Consider the following 24,740-nt stretch of genomic DNA (forward strand, 5'->3'; position numbering starts at 1 on the left):
CTCCCCTCCCTAAAGTTAAACAACACTGAGCAAGCTTTCTTAAGATACAGGCTTTTCATTGTTCTCTTTGCACAAGATCTGGTCAGATATGTTGGTCTTAAAAAGCTGTTGTATTCACCATAATGATAATGCTATGCACAGACTTCAGAATTCAATCAGAGTTCATTAGGTTTGGACATATTTTCCAAATCTTTATATTACTTTAAAGATCTTTTTTTCCCCCATAAAAATGTTTCTACTGGGATGGAGTTTGCAGGCCAACTATATCATTAGAGAAATTGTTTCCTGCTGAATTTAATAGTACTGTAATGATTTCACAGTTAGCTTTCTGGATTTTGCTGACCCACAGAAGCAGCTTGTACAACTCCATTTCGTCCTCCTGTCTCCTGTAGGTTCTACTTAGCAGGCAAAGGTTTTTCTCAAGGCTCTTTCAACCCCTCTCCTGTTGTTTCTTAGGTAATTGCAATAGTTAATAGCAAACGTAATGTTTATATAGCTTTTAGCATCTGCACTGCATTATTGTCTCACGTACTGTGTATCTAAGATACTAGATTGAATTTGGTCTTTAAAGGCTGTGTTATTCTTGTTAAATGGCTCTAAACAGAATGCTGTAAAGTACCACAGATTTGGATATCACAAAGCACGAACAGACTTTACTGCCATTCAGTGGCTTGATGGAAATATCATAAGCAAAATGGTTATTTTTGGTCAAGATTTTAAGCACAATGAAATCGCAGTTGAATCTTTGTCAAGACTTAGTTTTCTTGGTTTCAATTGTGTGGGATCAAATTTGAAACTCTTCATTTTCTCGTTTTGTTGATGTTTTGCTGTGGTACACGCCGAACCTAAGCTTCAGAAAGCTCTCCTCAGATGTCTGCATTGCTGGTGCCATAAGCGCAAGTTTAACAAAGTCTAAGATCTCGTTTTGCCTTGTAGCTGAAGTAACTTCTTTTCGCGTTGTGCCTTTCCTGAATCCGGCCCAGCCGGACCTGAGGGATTGCGGGACACGCCTGGCGGCCTGGGGCAGCCGGGTCCCGGCACGGGCTGCGGGGAGCCGGGCGGGACGCGGGGCGGCTGCTCCCCGCACCCGGACTGGAGTGCCCCGGCCATGCAGGCGGCCCGGGGGCGGTCCCGGCACCTGCGGCTGCCGCCGTCGCTGTGTATGGTGCTGTATGGTGTGGTATGGTGTGGTGTGGTATGGTGCGTTATGGTGTGGTATGGTGCGGTATGGTGCGTTATGGTGCGTTATGGTGCTGTATTGTATGGTGTGGTATGGTGTGGTGTGGTGTGGTGCGGTATGCTGTACTGTCCCGTGCTGTACTGTCCCGTGCTGTCCTGGCCGGGCCGCGCTGCCAGAGGAGCGGGACCGGGGCCGCGCGCCGCTCGCCGCCCCCGCCCCGGTGACGTCACGGCGCGGTGACGTGTCGCCCGGCGGCGCGGGGGCCGCCGGAAGCGGCGGGAGGCGGCGCGGCGCGGAGCGGGTTGGTGCCGCCGGAGCGACAGCGGCGCAGCGCGGAGCTTCAGCCCTGCGTTCCTTCCTTGCGTTCCTGCCTTCGCTCCGCGGCAGCGGCGGTACCGATGAGCGGGCTCCGAGCGCCCGGCGTGCGGCCGGTGCCGACCTGCCTTCTCCTGCTGGGGCTGCTCCTGCCCGCCGCTGGCGCGGGGTGCGAGCTGGAGGCTGCGGACGGCTGCGGCGGCGGCGGCCGGCGGGGAGGACGGGGAGGCGCGGCCGCTTCTGCGGCGGAGCCGGTGACAGGTAACGGCCCCCGCGCGTCCCGCCGGCGGGCGGGCTGTCGGTGCAGGGGTGGGACGCTGTTCTCCCGGCGGCCGCGGCGCTCCCGGGCGCCTCCGAGCCGCCTCCCGCCGCCGCGGGGCCGGGCGCGGTGCGGCTCTGCAGAGGGCGCCGGGCCCGTCTGCAGGGGGTCCGGCTGCGGCGGCGGCACTGCGGTACTGCCCGGCGCGGCCCTTCCCGGCAAGGAGCCCGCCGCAGGATGTGTGCAGGATCCTGTTGAATAGCGATATTGTTGAGATCCGGAGGCGCCGCTTCCGCGTCGGCTCCCGCGGTGCCGGCCGTGCGGGTGTCCGGGGCCGCCTCCGGCGGGGACGGCGAGAGACCCGCCGAGCCAGCTCGCCAGCCCCGCTGTATCGCAGCCCCGCTCCTGCGAAGGCAGAGGTGTCCATCCCTGCCCCATGGGGGGTTCAGTTCTCCAGGAAAGTGGGAGGCATTCCAGCCTTCACTTAATTCTTAAAAGAAAAGTCACATTACCGTACTTAGGACAATTGGAGATGCCCGCAATTAAAACCAGCGGTTGTACTGAAACATTTAAAAGAATGTAATTTCAACAGGCTGTGATGGCTCTGAATTGCTTATACACGTTCTGAATCTATCTTGTAATGAACAGGAGGAAGCTTTACTGCCTTTAGACAGTTCACTTAAGAAAATGGGATTTGTATATTAGGAAATTCGCAGAAACATTTAGAAGTTTGTCGTGTCTCATAATGCGCTTTTCAAAAAGCTCCATGATTGGAAGGAAAAACATGGAAGTGGACGAAATAAGAAAAACCCGCATCCATTCAGAATGAAAGCAGTGTGCATTTTTCAGGGAAAAACTTCTGATGTTGTTGGGAATAGTATTGACACCCTGAGCTATAAGTGCTGAACTTCAGCCGATGACACATACCTGGGTTTATTCTTGGCCCAATACCTTGAAGACATGAATTTTAATAACAATTAATGAAACTTCAGCAGTAGTCATGAAATAACGCCAAGGCAGAGGTGCAAGGATACGTGATGTAGCGGTCCAGTTTGAGGACGCGACATTTCTGAAATCTGAAGTGTCCAAGCTGTTGGCTTGCTGTATAAACTAAGGAAGTTGGAACATCCGCAGCCTGTGAACAGCAGTTGTACCTCCCAAGGGTGTTGTGGAAGTGCCGTATTGGAACGGCTCTCTCTCTTTTTGGTTTTTGATTGCAGCTGATTTGGTTGTAGGTGGTATTAAGTGGTTCTTACTATGAATACTGCTGACACTGTCTACATTTTGTGCTTAATAATTTTGATGTGTCAATCTGTATGGAAAAAACTATTTTTTAAAAATGTTTTATGGGCTGTAAAGGTACTCAGATGCCTATCAGCTGTGTTCTCTCCCACTTAATAATGACTCTGGTGGAGAAGAAATACAATTATTTGAGAAATCTAACTTGCTATAAATGGATTTATTGTGTTATATGACAGTATGGTCTGGAAGATACATATGCTTAAATGTCCCTCTTACAAACAGTTTTAAAATTTAGGAGGTTTCAACGTAGTTCTATGTCCATCCACTTAATAAATACGTGTTTCAATTTGTCATGGAGGTTGTTTGCCTGTCTAACTAACTAACTCCCAAATAGTTTTAAGTTACTTTTTGCAAAATGAGGAGAGCTCTTGAAGGTTTGGAAAAAAACAGATGACTTTTCCAGGGGGTGATTTTAGTTATATTATCTATCGTTTTCCTAAGAGGTAAAAGTTGCAAATGCGCTGTTAAGTTAGGAGAGAATACCAACACTTGTCTGGAGAACAACAGAATTAACTTTTAATACAGTAATTTTGACTGGTTTGAGAAGTACAATCCAGAAGATAAAAAGCTGCTAAATATAAAATGCTGTGCTAGGAAGAGGCTATGGGATGCTCAGATAGAGATGTTTAGGAAACAGAGCTGTAGGAAATAATTCAGGACTTCTAGTCACAAACTGGTCCGAATGAGCAACATGCAGCTGGCAAAAGTAGATGCCGTCCTTGTGTATGTTGATCAAGTTACAGAAGGCTTTTTTTTTCTTTCTTTCTTTTTGATTACACTTTTCTGTCTAGTTTTGAGTATTAAATCCAAAAAGTGCAGAGGAATGTAGTGATGTGGCTTGAGAGGTTCAGAACCTATGAATTAATTTTTTTTTTTCATGAAAGTATTGCATTATTTTGATGTGGTAGAAGAGGCTGTGGGATGGGTATGTAAGAAATGGTTTACAGAAGCACTGGGAGTTTTTAAAAGCTTTTTTTCTGTTTTTTTTTTTACTGTTGTTGAGATGTAGGTTAAGAGGAAGTAAATTTTTGTGGGCGTGAGTAAATATAGGTTGGAAAGTTTTTATCTAAAACAGTCAAATTACGTAGATTGTTAAACAGGTTCTCAGTATTAGAGGTTTTTATTGGCTTAGAGTAGAAGCTGGCAAAGATAATCTAGATGCTTGACAGAAAAGGGATGTGTGATGAGCTTTAGGATTAGGGAAGAGCCTATGATTCTATTTTTGCCATATTTCATCAGATATTCAGGTATTTACTTAATTGAGTATATAGATTATCATTACTGTTGTCTTGCCTGTATATGTGCCTTTTAAACAGTGTTTTTAAATGACAGCTGAATATGTAACATGTGACACTGTGCTTGAAGGTATTTAGTCACGATTATGAAAATTGGACTGACAGAACTGTGTCTCCCTTGGAGGGAGCATCATGAGGCTGTTTGCTATTCACTCCAGCTCTGCTTCTTCACTACTTCATTTGGTAGAAGGTTTCAAGGAACCTTCTGTTCTAAGCTTGAAGATAACACTAGGTTTTCACATTTTCATAATCACACATTTTTAAGTTGCATTGTAATTCTGGATGATTATGGTTTCTTTTAATGTTTAAATTTAATCCATGATAAGGGATTAACTTTGGGCGCAACAGAGAACCTGCACCTGTATTTGGCTAATAAATTTCTCTCAAATTGTGTCTTGTAATATTTGAGACCAGTTTTAACTACAGCACTGCATTGTATTTACTGAAGAAACAATAGGTAACATAATGTAACCTTTTTTTTTAGTAATTCAAAGATTTTTCTCTTAATTACATTTTTATTCTGGAACTTAGCCATCGTCTTAAAACTCGGAGCTCTTCAAATTAATCAGACTTTGTCATTTGAGAAGTGAAGGTTTCTGGAAAATGTGTTTTTAGCTGCAACTCTACAATTGGCTTAAGCTGTTTTAATGTGGGTGTCTGTTTAAGTGGGGCTTTTTTCTCTGGAGTTGACCCCAGCTGGCCATGCATGCAATATTGTTACCACAAGAGACCTAGTAGGAGTAGGCATGCTCATCCCACTACTGGAAACCCACAAGGAGGGAAGGAGTTTCATGCTCCCTTTGTACTGCCCGACTTGCCCTTAATGTTGTGATGAGCACTGTGTGTTGCCTTGGCCTGCAGGAATGTGACAAAAGCCACGGGCAACAGGTAAAACTATGAATTTCTTATCAGACTCTTTCCTGACTTGCTTTAAGCAAAGCATCAATGCAAAGAAGAGAGAGGACCATGGTGTCGAGAGAGGGGACCAAGGATGGTCTGCTTCCTGTGATGGCACCTAGTGATAGTCTGAACAGAGCTGTTCATAGAATTTCATAACTAAGGTGACTGTGAAACTGCATCAGTGACCCTTTGGGGGCTTGAATAATGCATTTAGAATTTGGTGGTTGTGTGTGAAACTTCATGTATGGTGAGCTAAAGAGGATATTGGATTTGGGCACCTAGCAAAATGTTTTTGCATGACTAGTTTGGCATGCACTGGTCTTAAAAGTTTGTGAGCTATGAGACTTGTGTTGCTTTCTTAGTAAACTGCTAGTAGATTTCTCTAATGATGGAGACTCAGCATTGCAGGTTTGATTTTTTTTTTTGTTTGTTTGTTTTTTTGCAATTCCATTTCTTCTGTTTGTCTCTAGTAAAGCTTCTTGTAATCTGGTTTTACTATTTCTGCTGGGAGGACAGAAATTTCAAGTCCTGTCTCTTCTAAAGGGTGTTGACTTAAAGCTATCATTTACTTTTTGATAGCATCTCAATGCAGTCATCTGTCTTAGAAATGTAATTAGTTTCTCAGTTGAATTCAGTTTTTAATTTCTTAGCATGTTTTTTATTTTTAGTGATGAAGAATAAAAGAAATTCAGGAGCGATCTGTGTTTTGATAGCTCAGTCAGCAGTTGCATTGTCATAGCTATGAGATACAGTTTAAAAAGCTGTGAGTGGCTGGATTTGTAGAGACTTTTGAAACAAATAGGAAAAAACAATTAACCAGGAAAAATCCTGACCTTTATGTAGCTGAGTGGCATTGGACTCCCACTCACAGATAAGACATCAAGCACCTGTAACTTCCTTTGCCCTTAGCTGAGTTATTTTACCTTACAGCCTTCCAGTGTTTTGATTGTAACCCTTCAGTGCTTCTGCCAGTGTGTTCTGCACCTTCTGGTGTCCTGTGAGGTTTTTCCTTCACCCCTTCTGAGGATTCAACCTTAGTGCTGTGATTTAGACAGGTTATTTAGCTGGTATTTTTTTCTTATGTTAGAGTAGTAGTATGTAGCAGACCCTTTCTTAATACCCTCGGTGTTGCTCTGTGAAATGTTTGAGCTCTGTCATGTCTCCATCAGCAGGTTTCTGTGTTGCCCTTTCAGCTGTGAGCTTTCTGAAGACAGCTCTGCTTTTCTCAGGACCTCCTACCCGATTCTGACAAGCCGGGCCTACGCAACTTGGGCATGACTCATTTTCTTCTACCTAACTGCAGGGATACTGATCTGTCATAACTAGGTTGAGCTGCCATTTATTTGTCAAAAAAAGGCTGTACCCAGTGCCAGGAGCCGTTGATCTTGATAAGATTTTTCATGATGATACTACTACTATGAAAATTACCTACAAATACTGTTTTTTTTAGCATTTGTATGAAGTAAGCAGTTTGATAGCCTTCTAATTGATTTTTAGGTTGTGTTCTCTAACTTGTACATCTTTACATCTTTTTTGTGTTTTTTCTGTACTCATTCTCAATCAGAATTTAGGGATAGGAACGCATAGCAAAGAGCTGTGAGGTGGGAAAGCTAAGAAAATGACTTTTTTTTTTTAATTTTTAGTGCATGGTCAAAGACTTTAGGAGTCAAAAGTGTATTATTTTACATACGTGTTGACTAATTTGCTGCAGGAATCCTGATGTATGAGAAGACTTAATTGGGATTAGTCTGTTACATCCTGTCTGTGAAACTGGCTTTTTAAAATACAGGAACTTAAGATGTTTATCTTGACCGCATAGGGAGTGTGTAAAAAATAAATAACCACCATGTTTGTTGTCCTAAGAAAAGCATATACACATTTTTAGAAAGCAAGGTGAGTTTCAGGTTATTACATAAGTTAGCATTATTCTGCCTTTGGTTACTACTAAGTATCTCCAGTTACTATGGAAACTGCATATCTGAAAGAGGAGGGGTGAATACAATTATAATGTGTTGTTAAAATTTAGAATCAGCACAAACAGAATGTGATGATTGTAAGAAAATTTGCCCTTGTTTACTTGATTTTCTGAGCAATTCAAATTTAACTGGAGAGAGTTTATTTATACCTTTCCTGCCCCTTCTGGATCTTGCTCATTTTCCTTAAAATCAAAAAAAATCCATGGCATTTTTCAAAGACCTGGTAGAGGTGGACATCTTTAAATCTGTATAATGAGATGCATGGTAGAATTTTAACTAAAATTCATATTGGAAATTGAAGATAATGTGCTTGTCAGTACAATTAAGAATTTGAGCTCACAGCACTCAGAACTGTTGCCTCATTTTCAGCAGAATTCAAATTAAGAGGTAAGAACCACTGACCTTTTCGATCTCATTCCTGTGGTCTCTAGCCAAGATTTTTAAGTATATCAGGGCATTTTCTCTCTATGCAGACAGTGTTGTGCTACTGCAGGTGAATCTTTCTTCTCCAGCCATTCCTAGGTATTGAGATGGGAAGGGAATGCATCATTGAGTTACTGCAGCTTGTGTTGCAAACCACAAGCAGCACCACAGAAGCTTGTGTAAATTGGAATTGTTGTTGAGGCTACTTGGATTGTTCGAGGCTTAACTTCTGCAGTAGCTCAGAATTTATAGGAATGCAAAGATAGCTTTGATCCTTTTCCCCTAGGCAACACTTTCTGTTTTCTACCTTTTCTTGTGCATTAGGAATAATTTAAAAACTGTCAGCAGCCCAGCCCTCTGGTACTGTCTCCAGCTAAAATTTTAATACCTGATTGATTTTTTTTTTTTGTGTGTGTACTATGTTTCTGTAGTTAATGTTAATTTGTAAGAATTTGTCATGTGCTCAGCTTCTAGAACTGAGATGAGTAGTTTACTATTTAAAGCTGTGTTTAAAAGCAAACAAACATTGTGATAGAGTATTAATTTAAGCAAGGTTTGGTTGAATAAAAATCTGCTGAAGAAGTTTCGGTTTTCTAGGCTCTGTGTACTTTCTCCTTAAAAGGAGAAACTTTCCACACATGAAAGTGTGGTCCTTCTCACTTTGTGGTTTAGAATAAAGGAAGGGGTTAATTGTATGCAGTTATTAAACATGTGTTATAATGTTACAGAGGTAAAGGAACAGTTTTTTTCAAGTCCATTTAGTGGCTCTGTGAACTGAATTACTTAAATTCAGAGTTTCCTGCAAGTTCAAGATGTTATTTAGAAAGGAAATTTTCACAGAAATGTTATTATATTTTTATTAGTGAATAACTCTTTGTGGGTCTGTGGATATTTGTCAAGAATAACTCCTGAATGGTGTGTATTTGTGGTGGTTTTTTTTTTTTTTTTTTTTTTATATGTGTAGCATTTGACGAATGAATAAATGGCTCAGTAAGTAACTATTTTTTCAATATACCCAGTTTTCATGTAGAAGTATGTTCAGTGAGCTTTGCTAGGAGATTATAAGCTTTAACTAATAACTTTTGCCAATCTGCTGATTTTTTTTTTTTTTTTTTTTTTTTGTCCCAGCCACAGGCTTTTACTTGAAATGCATTCTTCCCTCTGCCCTCACTAGATGCATTAAGTAGGTGGGTCTTCTGTTTTTATGCCTAGATCTAAGGCATATAAAAATAATCTTATTTATAAGATTATAATCTTAGGCTGTTTCTCTCTAGTAATCTGGAAATGACAAGCTTGATTAGTTTTTCCTCATTTTGAAATGTTACACAGTATTTTCATTTGAAGAACAACAAACAAGAAATACTATACTGTTAACAAATAAAAAGCATATGCAAATCAGGTGTTCTGTGATGATTTTGAAACAAATGTGAAAGGTAGTTATTCTGAGTAGGAGTCTTCCTTCTACCATAGTTTTAATTCTAATTGCTATATATAGAAAGTTGCAAGGTAACTTGCTGTAACATTGTACATGAATGTATATGAAAATACCACTGGCTTCAGTTATTTTCATTGCCTGAAGTATTAAAGATTGCTTTAAAGTGAAAATGAATTGGCTTTTTTTTAGTGCCAAGTACTTTTTGCTGTTTTCCTAAATATGAAAATGATATTACATAATATCATATAATTCCAAAATTTATATTATTAAGTGTCAGGAAGGAAAAATATATTTATGTCCTTTCCTACTGGTGGATTTTAGTTGCAAATGAAATATATAGAGACAGTTCTGTCTTTCCCAGAGTATTTTTAATTTTTGTTTGAAAAACTTAACTTTGCCAGTGTTTTTATGGAACCTGGCTGCCTCAGTTCATGCCTGGTTCATGTTCCTGAATATATTTACTGAAACTGTCGGTGCTGTAGAGGGTATTCTAGTTACTTTGGAAACAGCACAGTAATATGTCAGTCTAAAATACAAATAAGAGCCGCTGAAAAGGATTCCATTGATTTCAGTGTATGAACTGCATTATACATTCACTGGGATTTCATTCCAAGACTGCATTGAAAGTAATGTTTTGGTTTTGGTCTCGTGGAGCTCCACTGCTGATAGCTGGTTTCACAGTGATAATGTTGCAGGCAGGGGTTGGGGACCTGTAGCTCTGCACTTTAGAGGATGTTAACCTTGTGAGTGGTTTAACTTGACCCTGAAATGGGTTCTTTCTGCAGGAAGGCGTGCTCCTCCTTTGTGCTTGTTGCTTTCTCTTCTTCCCTGCCTATTTTGTGTGTTCTGGCTGCTCACTTATCATGTCTGGAGGTGCACTGCTTGGGGGAATTGACTGAACTGAAAGCTGGTTTTTTTTTTTTCATCAGGATCAGGTCTTTGCTTCAGTTCAGTGCTCAGCTGCACAACAGTATCTTGTGAGGAGATAAAAGTGTTGGGAAAAACTATTATTAAACATTTTAGTGGAAGCCCACACATGCCAAGTGAACAGCAATTGAGAAAAGTGGGTAGGGGAGACTTAGGTACTCGCAAAAAGTTTTACCCAGATGTTACCAACTGTGAATCTCAAAATGACGTTCAAAATTGATAAGGAAGTACTTTAGCTATCCATAACACTTGTAGAAAAAGGCTTTTAGATTGGAGGCTTTTAGCAGTAGAGCCATGATTTTAGTAGAGCTTCTTAAAGAGATTAGTTATTGTAGATGATAGTAACTTAGCTTGCAGAAAAATGGATGGTTTGGAATGAAACTTTTGCTTCAGGAGTTAATTTGTTTTTTGCCTGTTGATTTATTGTAAAAGAGTTTATATCTCACAATTGCTTGCCGGGCATAATTATTTACTTCTATAAAGTGAAACTGATAAAATGTGATTTTATTAATACAGGATAATAAGAACATGTCCCATTCTGATTCGGCTGTAGATGTTTGAAATCACGCACCTATCTGAACTCTAAATGCATCCAACTGACTCCTTTTAAACACTGCTGTAAAATAATCCAAGTAAAACTAGTTTGTTTTGTTTATTAAGTAAATATCCCAAGAAACTATGCATCTGTGATGTGTTATTCTTTTGTCTCTGAAGCACTAGGAAGCTTATTTTATGTTGCCTCATGTCTGTTTATAGAATCCCATGAACAGTAGTCAAGGCTTTAGTTTCTCTTGATGTTGACAAGTGGTAAGACTTCCTTATTCCAACAGAGTGGAAGCTCTGTGTGCAACCTGGTCTATAATCAGGTTCACAGAAGTCACTGTTTTCTTACAAAACAGTGATGAACCAATCACAGGTACCATGTTGTCTTACTGGAAAGAAAAAGGATGCATCTTCACAGTACTAGATGGTTGAAAATGCAGCATCAGAAATTACTGAAAGTTTGGTGTGTAGTAGGGTGATGAGCTGGGACTCAGTCTAAGCTGCTGTTGCTTGCAGAGGCCTCTGAAAGTATTTCATGATTCTGTGTGACAGGGTGATGAGATGGTAGTGTTGACATGCAGAAGAGTGGTGCAGGGAGAGAGAAGAGGAAAGAGCTTACTTTAATGAGTGGTTTCATACCATTAAGTGTATTCTTAGAGTTGATTTAATGATTAAATGGATCTCTGATTAGCTGTTATACTTGAGATTTTTGAGAGTAACTGTGGATTGTTCTTTGGAAGAAGTCTGGGTGTTGGTCAGGAAGAAATACTACGAATTATGAATATAGAGAAATAGAATACTAATCGTTGTCATTTGAAAGGATATGTAAAACTAGAAAATGTACAGAGACACACGGAATATTCTGAATTAGAAGGGATCTGGAGGGATCATTGTGTCCTGCCTTAAGTAAATGACTGCAACTGAACCCACAACCTTGGTTACTTGAGCCATGCTCTAACCAACTGAGCTAACATACTTGAATCAAGCTTGCCAGTGCTTTTATATACACATTTTTGTGTAAGATAAGCTAGTAGGACTTCTTGGTGCTAAAAGTCCTGCCCTGTGGTTGTAGTTCTTCAGAAGCTAAAGGCAGCTGCAATTTAGGCCTTCAGCATGTCTTCTTCCTCATGCTGAGCTATTTCAGTTTAGTTGTTGTGTTCATTTTTTGCTGGAATAATGTGCTGAAACTAGCTAAGCAAAGGTTGAATGAGCACTGGGCTGGAAGGAAGGAAGGCCAAAAAGATGGAGGGAGGGATGGAAAAGCGCTGTGACAGCCAGATGGGTTTTGGGTCTTGGGAGGAGATGCCAAGGGTGTGGTAGGCCTCTTTGAAATAATGAGTATTGTAAAGCAGGCAACTGTAAGAAAACTGGTACTTATCTCCATGCTGTGAGACCTGGAAGCATTAATTGTAAAATCAGCAGAATGTTTGAAAATAGATACATCTCTGCCCTGCTTCCCAGTTTCCAGGGTGAAGTAGGAGAACATGTCTGCATGAACTAGAAGTCTCATTACAGTGGACTATTTTGGAAAAGAAAAATGTGTTGTTTTGGGGAAAAATTGTTGCTGCCATCACTCTCTGTACTGCACCATTTGCTGCTAGATAGTCCTCGGCAAGATTGAATGGAGTGGACGCCTTTGAATAAGGGTGGCTATTTAATGTTTTTGCTCATCTCTGAAACTGATGATTGTGTATGATTGTGTTGTTTGAGACAAAACAATTTGACAGTATAGTTGCCATTTCCATTAGCATTTCATTTTTCTTTTTGTGCAAATGTTTAAAGTGATTGCTAAAGTAGAAAGAATAAGAGTAAAATACTTACAGGAGAAAGTCATAATGTCATGAGCTGCAACATAATTTATGTGTTAATTTTTTTGGGAGATGTAACTAATTTGGTCTTTTCAGTTTGAAGAATGGCAAAATTTTTGCTGGCGTTGACTCACTTTTAAAATTGATTTTATTGAACTGTATTTCTGCTGTTGATTTGTATTGGTTTGCAGTCGCCTGACACCGAAATTTCTTTCCTGCCAGAAGTTAGCAAAATTACAATTACTTTTTTGGTTTTGATTTTCTTTTATCATACTTATTTTTCTGTGCCCAAAAGGCTGTCAGCAGCACATTAACATTCTTATAAAAGCCAAAGAACAAGACAGCCATTGCCTTGTTGCCCAAATAAAACTCAAGTGGTTTTATTCTTTAAATATGAATGTAATAGTTGATTATTCATTTGAATAGATGTTTTTTACAATTTAGTAGAAATCTTTTAGGAAGTGCTTCTTTTAATTCTGGTCATCTGTTGTTCAGTACTGTATTTTTGGGGTCTGTGAAGTGTTTGAGAAGGCAGGGAGCTAAGCATACCAACTGAATATGCAGAATTTTCAGAATACAGTAATGGTGTAACTGCTTAAAGAGTAGATTTTGTGGCTTGCTATCTGTCTTTGGTATTTTACCTTTAGATCTGACTGTGGGTGGAGATTTTAGGCAGGTAAAAGGTTTTAAGTGATAGTGACGATTTTGCCGGTTGATAAACTAATTTTTGAAGATCGTTCATCCAACTTGCTATATAAAAATGGGCATTTGCTCTGTAGTTACTGCCGGGCCACTCTTACTTGTAGGACACTTGAGGGAGCATAGTTAACTTCTCAGACTTTGTGGCCTCTTGTATTTTTTTATTCAGTCTACCACCTGCCCTGCCCCCAAAGGTTTATAGGGATTATTGGAAGGAAAAGAATTGTTTCACTGCTTCTCATATGATTGTGCATACTTGAAGTGAAACTATCTGGTCTTGTCTTGGGTTCTGCTCTGAAAACTCATTGTAGAAATGTTTCATGAATGTTTCTAGTTCAGTTTGCCTTCTTTGAAATTTTGTTGGTGTACGCAATTAAAACGAAAGTGGAAGTGAAACACTGCTGGTAATAAGAACTGGTTGCACATGAAAATTAAGGGAAGTGTGATGTTTAAAGGAGTGAAAACTGTGTTTGCTCTTCTAGGAGTGTGCTGTAGTTTGAATTATCATGAAGGACAATCTTAATTCTCCTATATTAATTGGGAATGTAGTAAGAGATGGTTAGAAGCTGGAAAAGGAGCGTGTATTTAACTATCAAGTCAGAGCTGTGTTTTTCTTTGCAAGTTTTGTGTCCAGAATTTTGAAGAAGACTGACTTAAATATTAAATTCTTTGTTGCTTTCTGCACACAGATGAGAATTGGAAAAATCAATGGTAAACCACTATGGAAAACAACATCTTATGTCCTAGGATCAACTCAGAGGCTGCCATTTATGCAACTGCTTGGGTATTTCAAAGAGCTCCTTTTGTTTGGCTAGGTAGTGAATTTGACCTCAGCACCTGACTACAGAACAGTCTGTATTGTGTGGAGCTAAAGCATATAAGGAATTTTCCTGAAGTATTCTGCTTAACCCCAGGGTTGTTTGGTACATAGTGGAGAGGATAGTTCCTGAGTCTTTTCTGAATAGTGTTACTATGTGAACTAGGTGTAAGTTAGAGATGTAGTAAAGGCTGAGTTAGGACGTTCATGCAGGTGTCGAGTACAGGTGCCAGTACCAATAATGAAGTTCTCAATGTATTGCAGTGCTAGGGCAAAGTAAATGTTGTTCTTGTCCTGTGCATCTTGCCCTAGAGTTTTAAGTAGCCTGTAATATTTGCATGAATAATGAGCTGTTGTGTTCACCTATTTTATGAAGTAGCTTCAGCTAATAGTGTTGGATTTCTCACTTAGAAATATTTTGAAACTTGCTACTTCTTTGGCCTATCTCAAACTGTTGTTAAACAGAATACTTCAAAGTACAAGTTGGAGCTAATTTGTTAAATAGGCAAAATCCTTTGATTTTACAGATTGTACATTTCTGTTAGCAATTGAAATTAATTAAATTGTAATGAAAACAACTTCAATATTTCATTCCTAACCTAGTAGATTTTTAAAGACAAAGGGTATACCTAAATATCTGAATATGGGTTAAATACTTTTATCAAAAATGATACTTTATTTTTGTTAAGGTGCCACCATCCAAAGGTTGGCTTTCAGGCATCCTCCAGTTCTCTCTTGGCTGTTGTTCCTTTCAGAGGAAATAGGGAAATAATAATTTGCATTTGGCAGGGCGGGCAGAAAGCTTTGTTATTGCAATGCTGGGTGAAGCATTTGCCATGGTTACTGGTGGGGTACAGGGCCCAGAGCAGAAGAAAGCAGCCAGAGCAGTAGCAGCTGTTACCTCTCACACTGGAAATATCCAGCAGTGAGCCTGCTTCCTTCTTGGCTTTTCTGAATGGCTGTGGCTCATGCCAAGGCTATTGTTATACCAGACTTTGAGAATGCAGCATCATTGGGAGCTGGTGTTTCAGATCATGCAAACTTCAAGATGTGGTTGGAAAAGCATATTTGGGTAGCATTTACTATGCAGTTTCCTGCCACACCTAGTCATATTATTTTAATTTGTTGTTTAACATTATTGAGTTTGTAGTGCCCAGAGGTGTTGAAGTGCATACCCACAGTGTTATTGACCAGAATCTTTAGGGGTAGGATTAATTTCACACCTCTTGAGGTGTCAGCATCTGGGCTATTTCTGTAGTAGATTCAAATTGTTTTGTTGTGAGATAGGAAATGCTGTTTGAACATATGGACCTTGCCACTAAGTCTGCTCACTGTGTCAGATTTCTGTTGAGTGTGAAGATGACACTTAGTTCAGATACAGGGGAAAAATATTGCTCTCCTGGCTTTATATGAGAACTGTTCTAAAAGCAGTGGTTTATTCTGTTTAAGGATATATGATTACATATAAACTTAATTTTTTTTGAGTCAGTTATTTTTGCCATATTTCTTTAATGTCTTTAACTTTTTTGAATGCTACAGAATGAATAATTAATTTGATATTTACGTTTCCAGTGCTTACTAAGTGCAGTTAAATTTTGTTTTCTGTTATTTAGTTTTAAAAAGTTGCAGGATAAGGTTTCAGCCAATCAGTAATACTACCTAGGAAGTTATAGTTAATATGCTACTTAGGGAAAGGGAAGTGGTGTTAACTCCTCCTCATCTTTGCTAGCCTTGTTAGCAATAATTTATTACTTTTAGGAGGTCTGAGACCTCGTAGTAGATGGTTTATTTACTAGAGAAGATCAATGCTTGAATTCACTTCAGCTTTTGAACTGTTTTACAAACTTCATCTGAGTTGCAGTGAAACAGAATTTTTAGGATATAATGTTTCATAATAGATTTGGTAAATTATTTTAAAGTGCCTTATCTGTTGCATCTGTCTTGCCTTGCCTTCTTCACCCCAACAAATCCTGTAAATATTTTATATATTCTGAGTATATACCTCAAGCATCCTTAACAGGCCTTCTCAACTCATTTGATTTACCACTTATTTTTTGCTCCAAGCTAAGAATGGAACAGGAATACTGAAAAGGTAAAGACAGCATTTCTCTAATCCTAAACTTCTGATGCAGGAGTTGTGTAGGTCTTATAAAATCCTGGATGCAAGAGTACATAGCTGAAAATGCCACGTAGATTCCAGAAAGAATTTTGCTGCTTTACTACATCTTTTTTTTTGGGAGGGGCACAGCTGGTTTTAGACCCTTTTGCCCGTGTTCATAGGAGTGTCAGAAATAGAGTAGACTGCCATCAGCCAATGTGGTTCTGAAAACTCTTAGTAGATAAGAGTGAAACAGAGCTATGGAAAAAAAGGAAGAACAATTCCACCTCTGCATTAATTGCATCAGGGAGCTTAAAGTTACACTTTGTACTTCATAGCAGAATGTTGTGCTAAATTAGAAATTGTGATATGCTCGCCCACAACTGTTCAGTATCGTGCAGCTGTGATTGGTTTAGTCACAGGCAGAATTCTGGGCTGCCTACTCTGCCTTTGAAGCTACCATAGCCCTGGAGTTGCTCTGAGTGGTTTATTACTGGGTTTTTTTTTGTTTTTTTTTGTTTTTTTTCAGTGAGAAGGATGAGAGTTGTGGGCAGTGCCTTTTTCTTCCTGATGGAATAGAAAACCCAGAATCTTCAAGAATTTTTGATAACATAATTTGCAGTTTGTTAGGAGGCTACAGTTGCCCCCTGTTTGAGGATCTTTTAGAAGTTGTTGGGAATATCTGACAGGATTCTCCTGAGCAGCTGTTTGGTTTTTTGGACGAACTTTGGAATCTGCAGGAACTCTTGCCTCTTATCTCTGGCTAATGCAAGCTGTAATAGATGAGAAGTTATGCCTAAGTTCTTCACTGTAATTCTGAGCACAGCAAATGGGTTTCATGTAATTAGGGCTTCTAGAAATCTTCTGGTCAGCTCTTTATACACAAATCTTTTAATTACTAAACATTTTTAGAAGTTATGATTTTCTAGTATAGAATTACTTACTTTGTCATGTAATCTTCAAAGTATATGTCTTTTTGTTTTTGTTTGATGAAAACTCTGGTTTTGGATGCCTATCTAACATTACCTTCTCTTTTGGTCTTTTCCTCAGTTGAATGTCCAATGGAACTTGCTAAGCAGTGGGTTAAAAAATTCCAGAAGTAGGTTTCTGTGCAGATTTTCCTTTTATATTGCTTATAAAGCAGTTCTGTTCAGATAGAGGGTAAATCATGTGAGAGTACTTGAGAAATCTGTTCTTAATAAATATAATGCACAGCCATTTAGATTAGTTAAGGCTGTATTACTGTCTGAATTTATTTTGACTTTTTTCTGATTTCTGCCCAATTATTGAATGCCTGTATCATTGAATATATGCAAAAAGACTGTTTTATGCAGTGTGACACTGCTAATATCTCTGAAATGGGACCTTGCTAATGTATTGTGATGCTAGTAAATAACCAAATGTTCCATGGATATGAAATATTCCAGAATTAAAAGTAGTATAGTCAACTTTCAGCAAAAGGTATGTCAAAGTTAACTCTTCCCTTCTCTCCATGCAGCTGCTTGCTGCAGTATGTGATGTTCCAACTAGCTGTCACTGTTTCCCAACCAGATTGTAGAAAGAAGAGAGTAACTAAGGAGAGGTTGTCAGTCTGGCCTTAGGAGTGTTCAGCAGAAGATGGATGCTGACTGAACACAAAGCAACTAAGTAAAAGTTGCCAGTGGAGTAAGGCATGGGTTGGAAAAAGCTCTGTCAAGGCAGGGTAGCAAAGATTGTCCATGCTGTACAATCCATTGTAAAAATTATTGAGTAATTTTTGCATTTATTTAGGAAAAAAACCCTAGCCATTAATGGCATACTATTCTAAAGACGTAGAGATGACAGATTTGTTTTGTGTTGGGTTAAAGGGTTACATGTGCAGTTCCCAGCAGTAAACAAGTCAGGAAGCTGTGAAATGTTGCTTTGGATTATTCCTTGTCTCCCATTCTTTTGGTGTATTTGTTCATGTAAGTAAATAATACTTTTTAGCTGTATAATTTTTATAACTGTATAAGAAACAATTATAAAGCAAAACAGAAATGCTAAATTAAGAAACATCTTTAATTGTGTTGTTTATTTTTATAGGAGAAGTATGGTGATTTTGAAATGTTCCACTCTGAGTGTGCCTGACAGGTTACATTGTGTATTTTTTATTCCACTCACAGCATATTCTTGCATTCTTTGTTATGTGCCTGGAAGTTCTTAGCTAATTCACTGACAAAGCACCTTTGTGTTTAGAGTAGGTTTACTTTTTTAAAAAACTTGGTTTAGCAGAATTTGTTTTACTGTACACATGAGAACAGATTGTCCAAAAATCAGTAGTACTGAAAATATGCCACAAGAAACCTTAAAGGTTTTTTACTTTGCTCTACATAATTTAGCCTTACTTACAATTACTTGATTTCTTTCGAAGACTTGGATAACAGACAAGGAGGCTGCATGTATCATATTCTTCTGTTAACCCATTTTAAAGAAATTAATAAATGGAATCAAAATTTGGATGTAACTTTAGATCTTCACAGACTATCAAAGAAATACTGTATTCAGAACAAAGTGGTCTTGGACACTATTTTTACTGCTTTCATAAAATAATTAACTTACTTGCATTTCTACCGAGCATCTATCACTGTCATCTGTTACTCAAAAACATATTGCTAAAATTTCACTTCCTGTTAGGACAGAGGATTCAATTCCTGTGGGGTAAACTCTAACTAAAACGTCAGTGTCTGCATTTGTAAGCAAAAAGCATGTTTATTATCCATGCTGGTGTAATGTAGAAATCCACAGAGGCTCTTTAGGGAGTTGTATTTTTTTTCCAGAGACTGCTCTTTCAGACAAAACCCGATGCTATTCACAAATAGGATTTTAGGCATGTTATTGTGTGCTTCTCCCCCCACAATAGTCCATAAGTAACTGGTTAAAATCTTGTTTAACAGCCTAATCATTACCCTACAAATTCAGAGAAATAAATAGCTTATCTAAAATCTTGAAATAACCATCTGCCTGAGGTTTGAGAAAGGGTATTGCAAGAAGTCTAGTGCACAGCAACTTAATGTAATTCTTCCTAACAAAAAACAATTACTAAACGTTTTTATCCTGAACTGTGAAGATGTGTTCCAGACTGCTTGACTTTTATCTTACCCAATGTAAACTTGGCTTTATGTTCCATCTTGTAGATCTCACCTGGAAAAAAATTGGTGTCTTGGACATGATGATCGATAGAACTCATTACCATAACTGTATATTAAGGCATTTATGTAAAGGCAGTTTGTATCTAGTTTGTATATATATATTTTTTTTAGCTAGTAGTAGCTTTCCAAAATACTATCAGTTGGAGAATAACTTTTCTTTATTTCCTATTGTGTGCTTTTGGTTTGTTTTCTATCCTATGCTTTTCATCTATGGAGACTTCCCCTTTCTTCCTTTGAAATTATGCTCATTCTGTTTAGAGATGAGCACAGCAGTGTGCAGTACTCAACCAGGGAAGGTGTAATTACCTCTGCTTTTCTCTGTTTAGCGACTTTTAATAGCTGCTTATTAAGCAAATAATTTAATGGAGTTAACACCAATTAGCAGTCTTTCTGGTAAGAAGTTCTCAAAAACATTCCAATATGTTTAATTACCTCAGGTGACTCAGTGTGCCAGTCAGCAATGGTCAGCTGTTCTGCCTCTTCCCCTCCACATCTCCCTCTGCAGCTCAGACTTGAATTTCTCTCCAAATTGTCATAAATGGCATTTTCTGCTGACATGTTTTCCTTTGCCAACAGCAGAATTCAGTAGGAAGGAAGAAGATTGTTATGCTTGGTGTCATTTCTGCAATTGAACTTTTAGCTCTCCAGCAGGAAAAAAGGAAGTCGGTGTTTGTTTCAGGCATAAACTGGTTATAAGCCTCTGAGTACAAAGAAATGCTCCATACATTGTGTTCAATATTTCTCTGATGCATTTGTATCCTGTCTCTGAAAATTGTCTTTTGTTTGGTTTTACATGTTGTACTGTCTTTTCTATTGAGTACAACAACTTATGAAAAGGATTTTATATGATCTACTGGCTGTTGAATTTGTCTACAGATAAAATGCTAGCTTACCGTCAAGAAACAAAGTCAACATTTTTCAGACAGAATTGAATGCAGCTGTTTTCCTCCTAGAACATATTTATGCAATATTTATTATATTGATGAGGGAAGAGGAAACTCGAGGCACTTGGGTAGACTGAGTTAAAACAGGCTCATTACAGGCAGGGGTAATTTTCCCATCTTTAGTGAACATGTGATGTGAAATAGCAAACAATTGGAGGACATTGTGTCAGGAATCTGTTGGCTCCGTGTGACCAAGCATTCCTGTGGATCCAAACAAGGCAAAATTTTCCTGATTTCTGCTAAAACATTTTACATTACAAATGATGGATGGTGTCACATTTTTGGGGGGGTAACTCCTATTAAAAAGCAACATTTTATTTATGTATTATGCCTATTTATGCACAAAACATCTTCAGTAATGTTGCTTAGATTCTAGTGAGTTATTGTACCTCCAATTGAATATGTAATTATGGAGATATTATTTGCTTTAGTTTCAACACATTTCTTGTCTCTCTCTCATGTCCTAACAGAAGGGAACGTATTTTCCTGGCTGTGAATTGAGCTTGCAAAACCACAGGCTGGTGGTTCTCCTTGCAGCGAGGTGCTAAAACTTATTATGTTCACTTTGCAAGTCCTGCCTGAGGCATGTGCAAGCTGAGTTAAATATTTGCACCCATACAGAAAATCTCAAAAGTGACTTATGAAATCATCTTTCTGTTATCTTCCCGATGAGTTAATGACCAAAGGCTGCAGCTTCAACTTGTGCTGCAGTTTGTTCTCGTGTTTTGTGCTTGTGCAAGGGGCCCGGGGGTGGCTGGGCAGGGGAGCTTTGGTCGGAGTAGGGATGATGCTCGTGAGAAGAGAGAGGGTTTTGAGTTAGTTCAGGGCCTCGGAGGTGACAGGAAGGCACACTGCAGCAGATATGGCTCTATGTTTGACCCGGTTTCCTGGTTTCTGCTCAAAGCCTCTCTGAGGTGTGGCTTCTATCAGCCACATCTTCACGTGGGTGGCTAGCTCCCTACACTGCAGGGACAGATTAATCAGACTCGTGTACAGAGTGCAGGCAGAGCATGCAGGTGGCACTCTTAGGTTTGGATCGTAATGGGGATCACTGAACAAATTCTGACTGGCATTTTTGAAGGAAAAATGTAGCATGAAACTGTTGCCCAGGTTTGTTCTTTCTAAGTTGCCATCTGGCTTGTTTTCAACAAGGTAGAAAACTATTCTGAAAAACTCTGCCTCCCTTCTGGGTTTTGCTGGGCTACTGCAGGTGTTTTTCATATATAGGTCAATGGGCCTGTGCTCAGGTATTGTTATATGAACTTGGCATATATTGCTGTGTTCATTATGTAGCAATACATATGGGAATAAATAGTGTGAGAAGATGTAAATCTTCAGATCCCATTTGTATCAAGATGTCTGTGTGAAAAATGGGGCCAAAATCCTACTTGTCGTCATTTTAGTTTTCTGTAGTTGCGTGTGTTTTGTTTCCTCAAATATCTTTTATTTAGCAATTATTCACACTCTTATTTGTGCTCACGAGTGTACTTTTTCTTGTGCATATGTAGAAGTATACAATTCTGACAAATGCTGATCTAGCTTGAAAAGTGCAAGTGGATGTTAAAACATATAAAATATTATCTCCTTTTTTGAAAGTCCTTACCCTTTTGCTTTATCTTTTTTTGGGCCATTTCAACTAGGTCTGCAGGTAGAAAGCTCTTTTCAGGTTAGAAAAGCATGTGCTTGTCTTTATTATAGGAGTTTTTTAAAGTGTATATGAAGTTGAATATGCTAGAGAGTAGACAGGAATTAGGTGTTATTTGTTTTTAGAATAAAAAGAATACTAGCTTTTAGAGTAAAAAGCTGTGAAAATGCATGTTCTGAAGCTAGTTATTTCATTTGTCACCTCACTGCTCTGCAGAATTGCCCATTCTTGTTTGATCTGGAAAGGCACATGTAAATGGTAGCAAAAGGAATGATCCTTTTAAAGGCGGTGCTTTGGTAGCATCATAGATTGCACTTTTGGTAAAGCAGATTTTTTTTTTTATCATCTCTGCATGTATTTGCAAAATTTTATTGCAGTTTGAAAAATTGTACTTGGCTCTCAATTTTCCTTTTATTAAAGTTGTGTATTTTTGTGTTTTCACTTGTTTGACAGTTTCTGTAAGTTTTTGGTTATCTGTACTTGGAATAGTATACACTTAATTTTTGCCTTAGTCCTGTGTTCTTGCAGTTCTGTCTTTGGCTTTTAATAGTGGTGTAATATTTATTTTAATTGCCAAGCTAAAGTAATTCTATTAATCAGGTATTACTACAACAGATAAACCTTTGTAAGGGATCAGTAAATCATTAACCATGTGGTCTTGCATCAAAGGGAATTTAAAGAACAAAAGTGTTTAAGTTTGTTTGTTGTAACTTACTTGTATCCCAAGTGTAAGTAAGTTTGTGTTTCTCTGTTGAAATAATTACACTTCTTTGGGGAAAAAAAAAAACAAGCAGTGATTAAATTTTGCTGCCAAAAATTTATATTATCTGCTGACTTCTGTATTCTTGAAACCCGTAGATTTAAAAGCCTAATGAAACTTGCAGTTGTTTACACCAGTACATTTAGTAAACTTAAACAATGTTTGTTGCATTGATTTCTGTGTTAGTTGGTTGCTTGAGACTGATTAAGTATTGTTACTTAAAAAATGTTAATAGTTTTACTCTGCTTACTAGGTAAGCTACTCTGAGCAAGTGTGAGAGACAAGGTTTTGATTGATTGCTTGCATTAAAGCTTACCTTTAGACAATGCCAAGTTCAGTGTGCAGTTCCATGGAACAGCTGATGCTGTTCAGAAAAGGTTGGAATTCTTTTTGGCCATCTGTGTAAGTCCCGAATTTGATTCGGGGTTTGCACCTTCTGTAAGGTGTTGCTGTGGGTAGCTACAAACAAATGAGCTCTGAGCTCAGTATTTTTATAATAAGGTAGGACTTCTTTAAGAACTGAATTCCTTTGGGACAGATTTGGGTTTTTCAGGGTGTTGGTTGTATTAATTCTGCATGTTAATTTCATTTCAATTTATTTGATTTTTTTGCTTCTCATTATTAGCGTATTTCATATATGCAGTCGTTTCTACAGCGTTCCAGTCAAAATATGGATAAAGTCGAGGGTTATCTAGGGTTGCAAATAATTTTTGCAATACACTGAATGTTTTTTTGTAAGGTGCTTTTGTTACACTGCTCTTAAGTAGATCAATAAAACTGATGGTTTACTATCTTGTCCCTTTTTTTACTATTTCCATACTCTTCTCTTTCCCTTCCCCCTGCTTTTGACTGCAACTTAGCTAACAGCTGAATCTTATTTTTGATCATGACTGCAGTTGTAGTGCAGTAACTTATGTAACACTTTTTCATTAATTACATTTTTGGCTTGTATAAACATTTTGAAAATACCTTGTCTTTTCTTCCGTTCTTCTTTTGTACATGAAAATTTCTAATTCTTCTCAAGGTATTTTAAAACTTGGTAAATGTCATAAAGCCACATAAAACTTTTTAAATGTATTAATCCCCTGAGAATTTCAGGTGTCTCAGTTATTAAATCACTGAAAGCAAAGGTGAGGCTTCTTACCAAAACAATGTGGAATTTTACTGGAACTTTAAAAAACTTGCAGTGTCAGGGAGTTTCTTTGCTCTAACTCTGGGACAAATGTGTAGACTTTTGCAATAGATCTCACTTAAAAGTGTGGATGATAATTTCTTTGGGGCTAGACATGGCCATGAAGGTAGATTTTTAGTTCTTTGCCTTAATAAGGTTCTGCATACAAAATGTCTCCTTGTGTAAAAAGTAGTTCTTTAGGAAATGCAAGATGCAAAGCAATTTTATACAACATAATGCAGCTTTACAGAAATCCTCATTCTTGAATGAACATGCCTATTCTTGTTGAGATGAATTCTTTCTTCTGGATGGTTATTGCCCTGTTTTCAAACTCTGGGCTTCTACAGGCATACCAGTTTGTGCCACCCTGTTCTCTTAGCATACCTTAAGTTCCACTGAAACTCGTCTCTCTTCATTATGTACAACGTATTGGTTCTAACTGATGTGATGATAAAAACATAAAGATTTTGCCAAGGCGTTGCTTAGGAGTTTATTTATATGCATGAATGAATACAGACATGCTTTACTATTGACATGAGGTACATATTGAAAGGAAGTAGAAATTGTGCACAGATAATCCTATTTGGGAATTGGTCAGGACTTTCCAAGGGTTTCTTCAGCCTTACCCTGTTTCTTCTTGTGTTATAATTTATTTTATACTTTGGGGTGTAAATGTGCTTCATCAGCAACTTCTTTGCTATAGAGTGTTTCCTAGGAGCATTCTAAGAAAACAGAGTGGCGATACAAGATTTTATAAATAAAGATGACATTTTTATTTGTATTTGTGAATTGGAGCCCTCAGTGTCAGGGGATAAGGGAGGAAATGATGATACAACTGTTGTTGTGGGATCTGCCTTTGCAAAGAGATGATAGATGCTGATTGAAAAGGGACCACTGAATGTCAAACTTGTGCTTTGGGCAGGAATGTCATCATTGCAAGAACTCATAATTTGGCCTACTCCCAAATGCTGAGAGAAATAAATTTGTAGACTTGCTTAAAAGAAAGATATAAAATTTAATTTTTGACATGCTTGGATGGAAGAATTTTCCTTTAATGCCTTTACATCTTCTCC

At 38.5% G+C, this 24,740-nt stretch overlaps 1 protein-coding gene across 3 annotated transcripts in view; it reads left to right on the forward strand.

Annotated features, from left to right (window-relative positions):
• Nucleotides 1-1,499: 1,499 nt before the first annotated feature.
• The window catches only part of STIM2 (stromal interaction molecule 2), a 65,376-nt gene continuing 42,135 nt past the window's right edge, over nt 1,500-24,740 (forward strand). For 2 of the 3 annotated variants that reach the window (XM_088163240.1, XM_088163242.1), the window contains exon 1: nt 1,500-1,756. In XM_088163240.1, coding sequence (XP_088019366.1) covers nt 1,579-1,756 — 178 coding nt within the window. In that variant the 5' untranslated portion in view covers nt 1,500-1,578. Of the gene's footprint in view, nt 1,757-7,274; nt 7,615-24,740 lie in introns of those variants that run through there. The other variant, XM_088163241.1, reaches the window with a different exon arrangement.

The sequence above is a fragment of the Sturnus vulgaris genome, chromosome 4 (genome assembly GCF_052056855.1).
Source record: "Sturnus vulgaris isolate bStuVul1 chromosome 4, bStuVul1.hap1, whole genome shotgun sequence".
In the NCBI taxonomy this organism is placed as follows: domain Eukaryota; kingdom Metazoa; phylum Chordata; class Aves; order Passeriformes; family Sturnidae; genus Sturnus; species Sturnus vulgaris.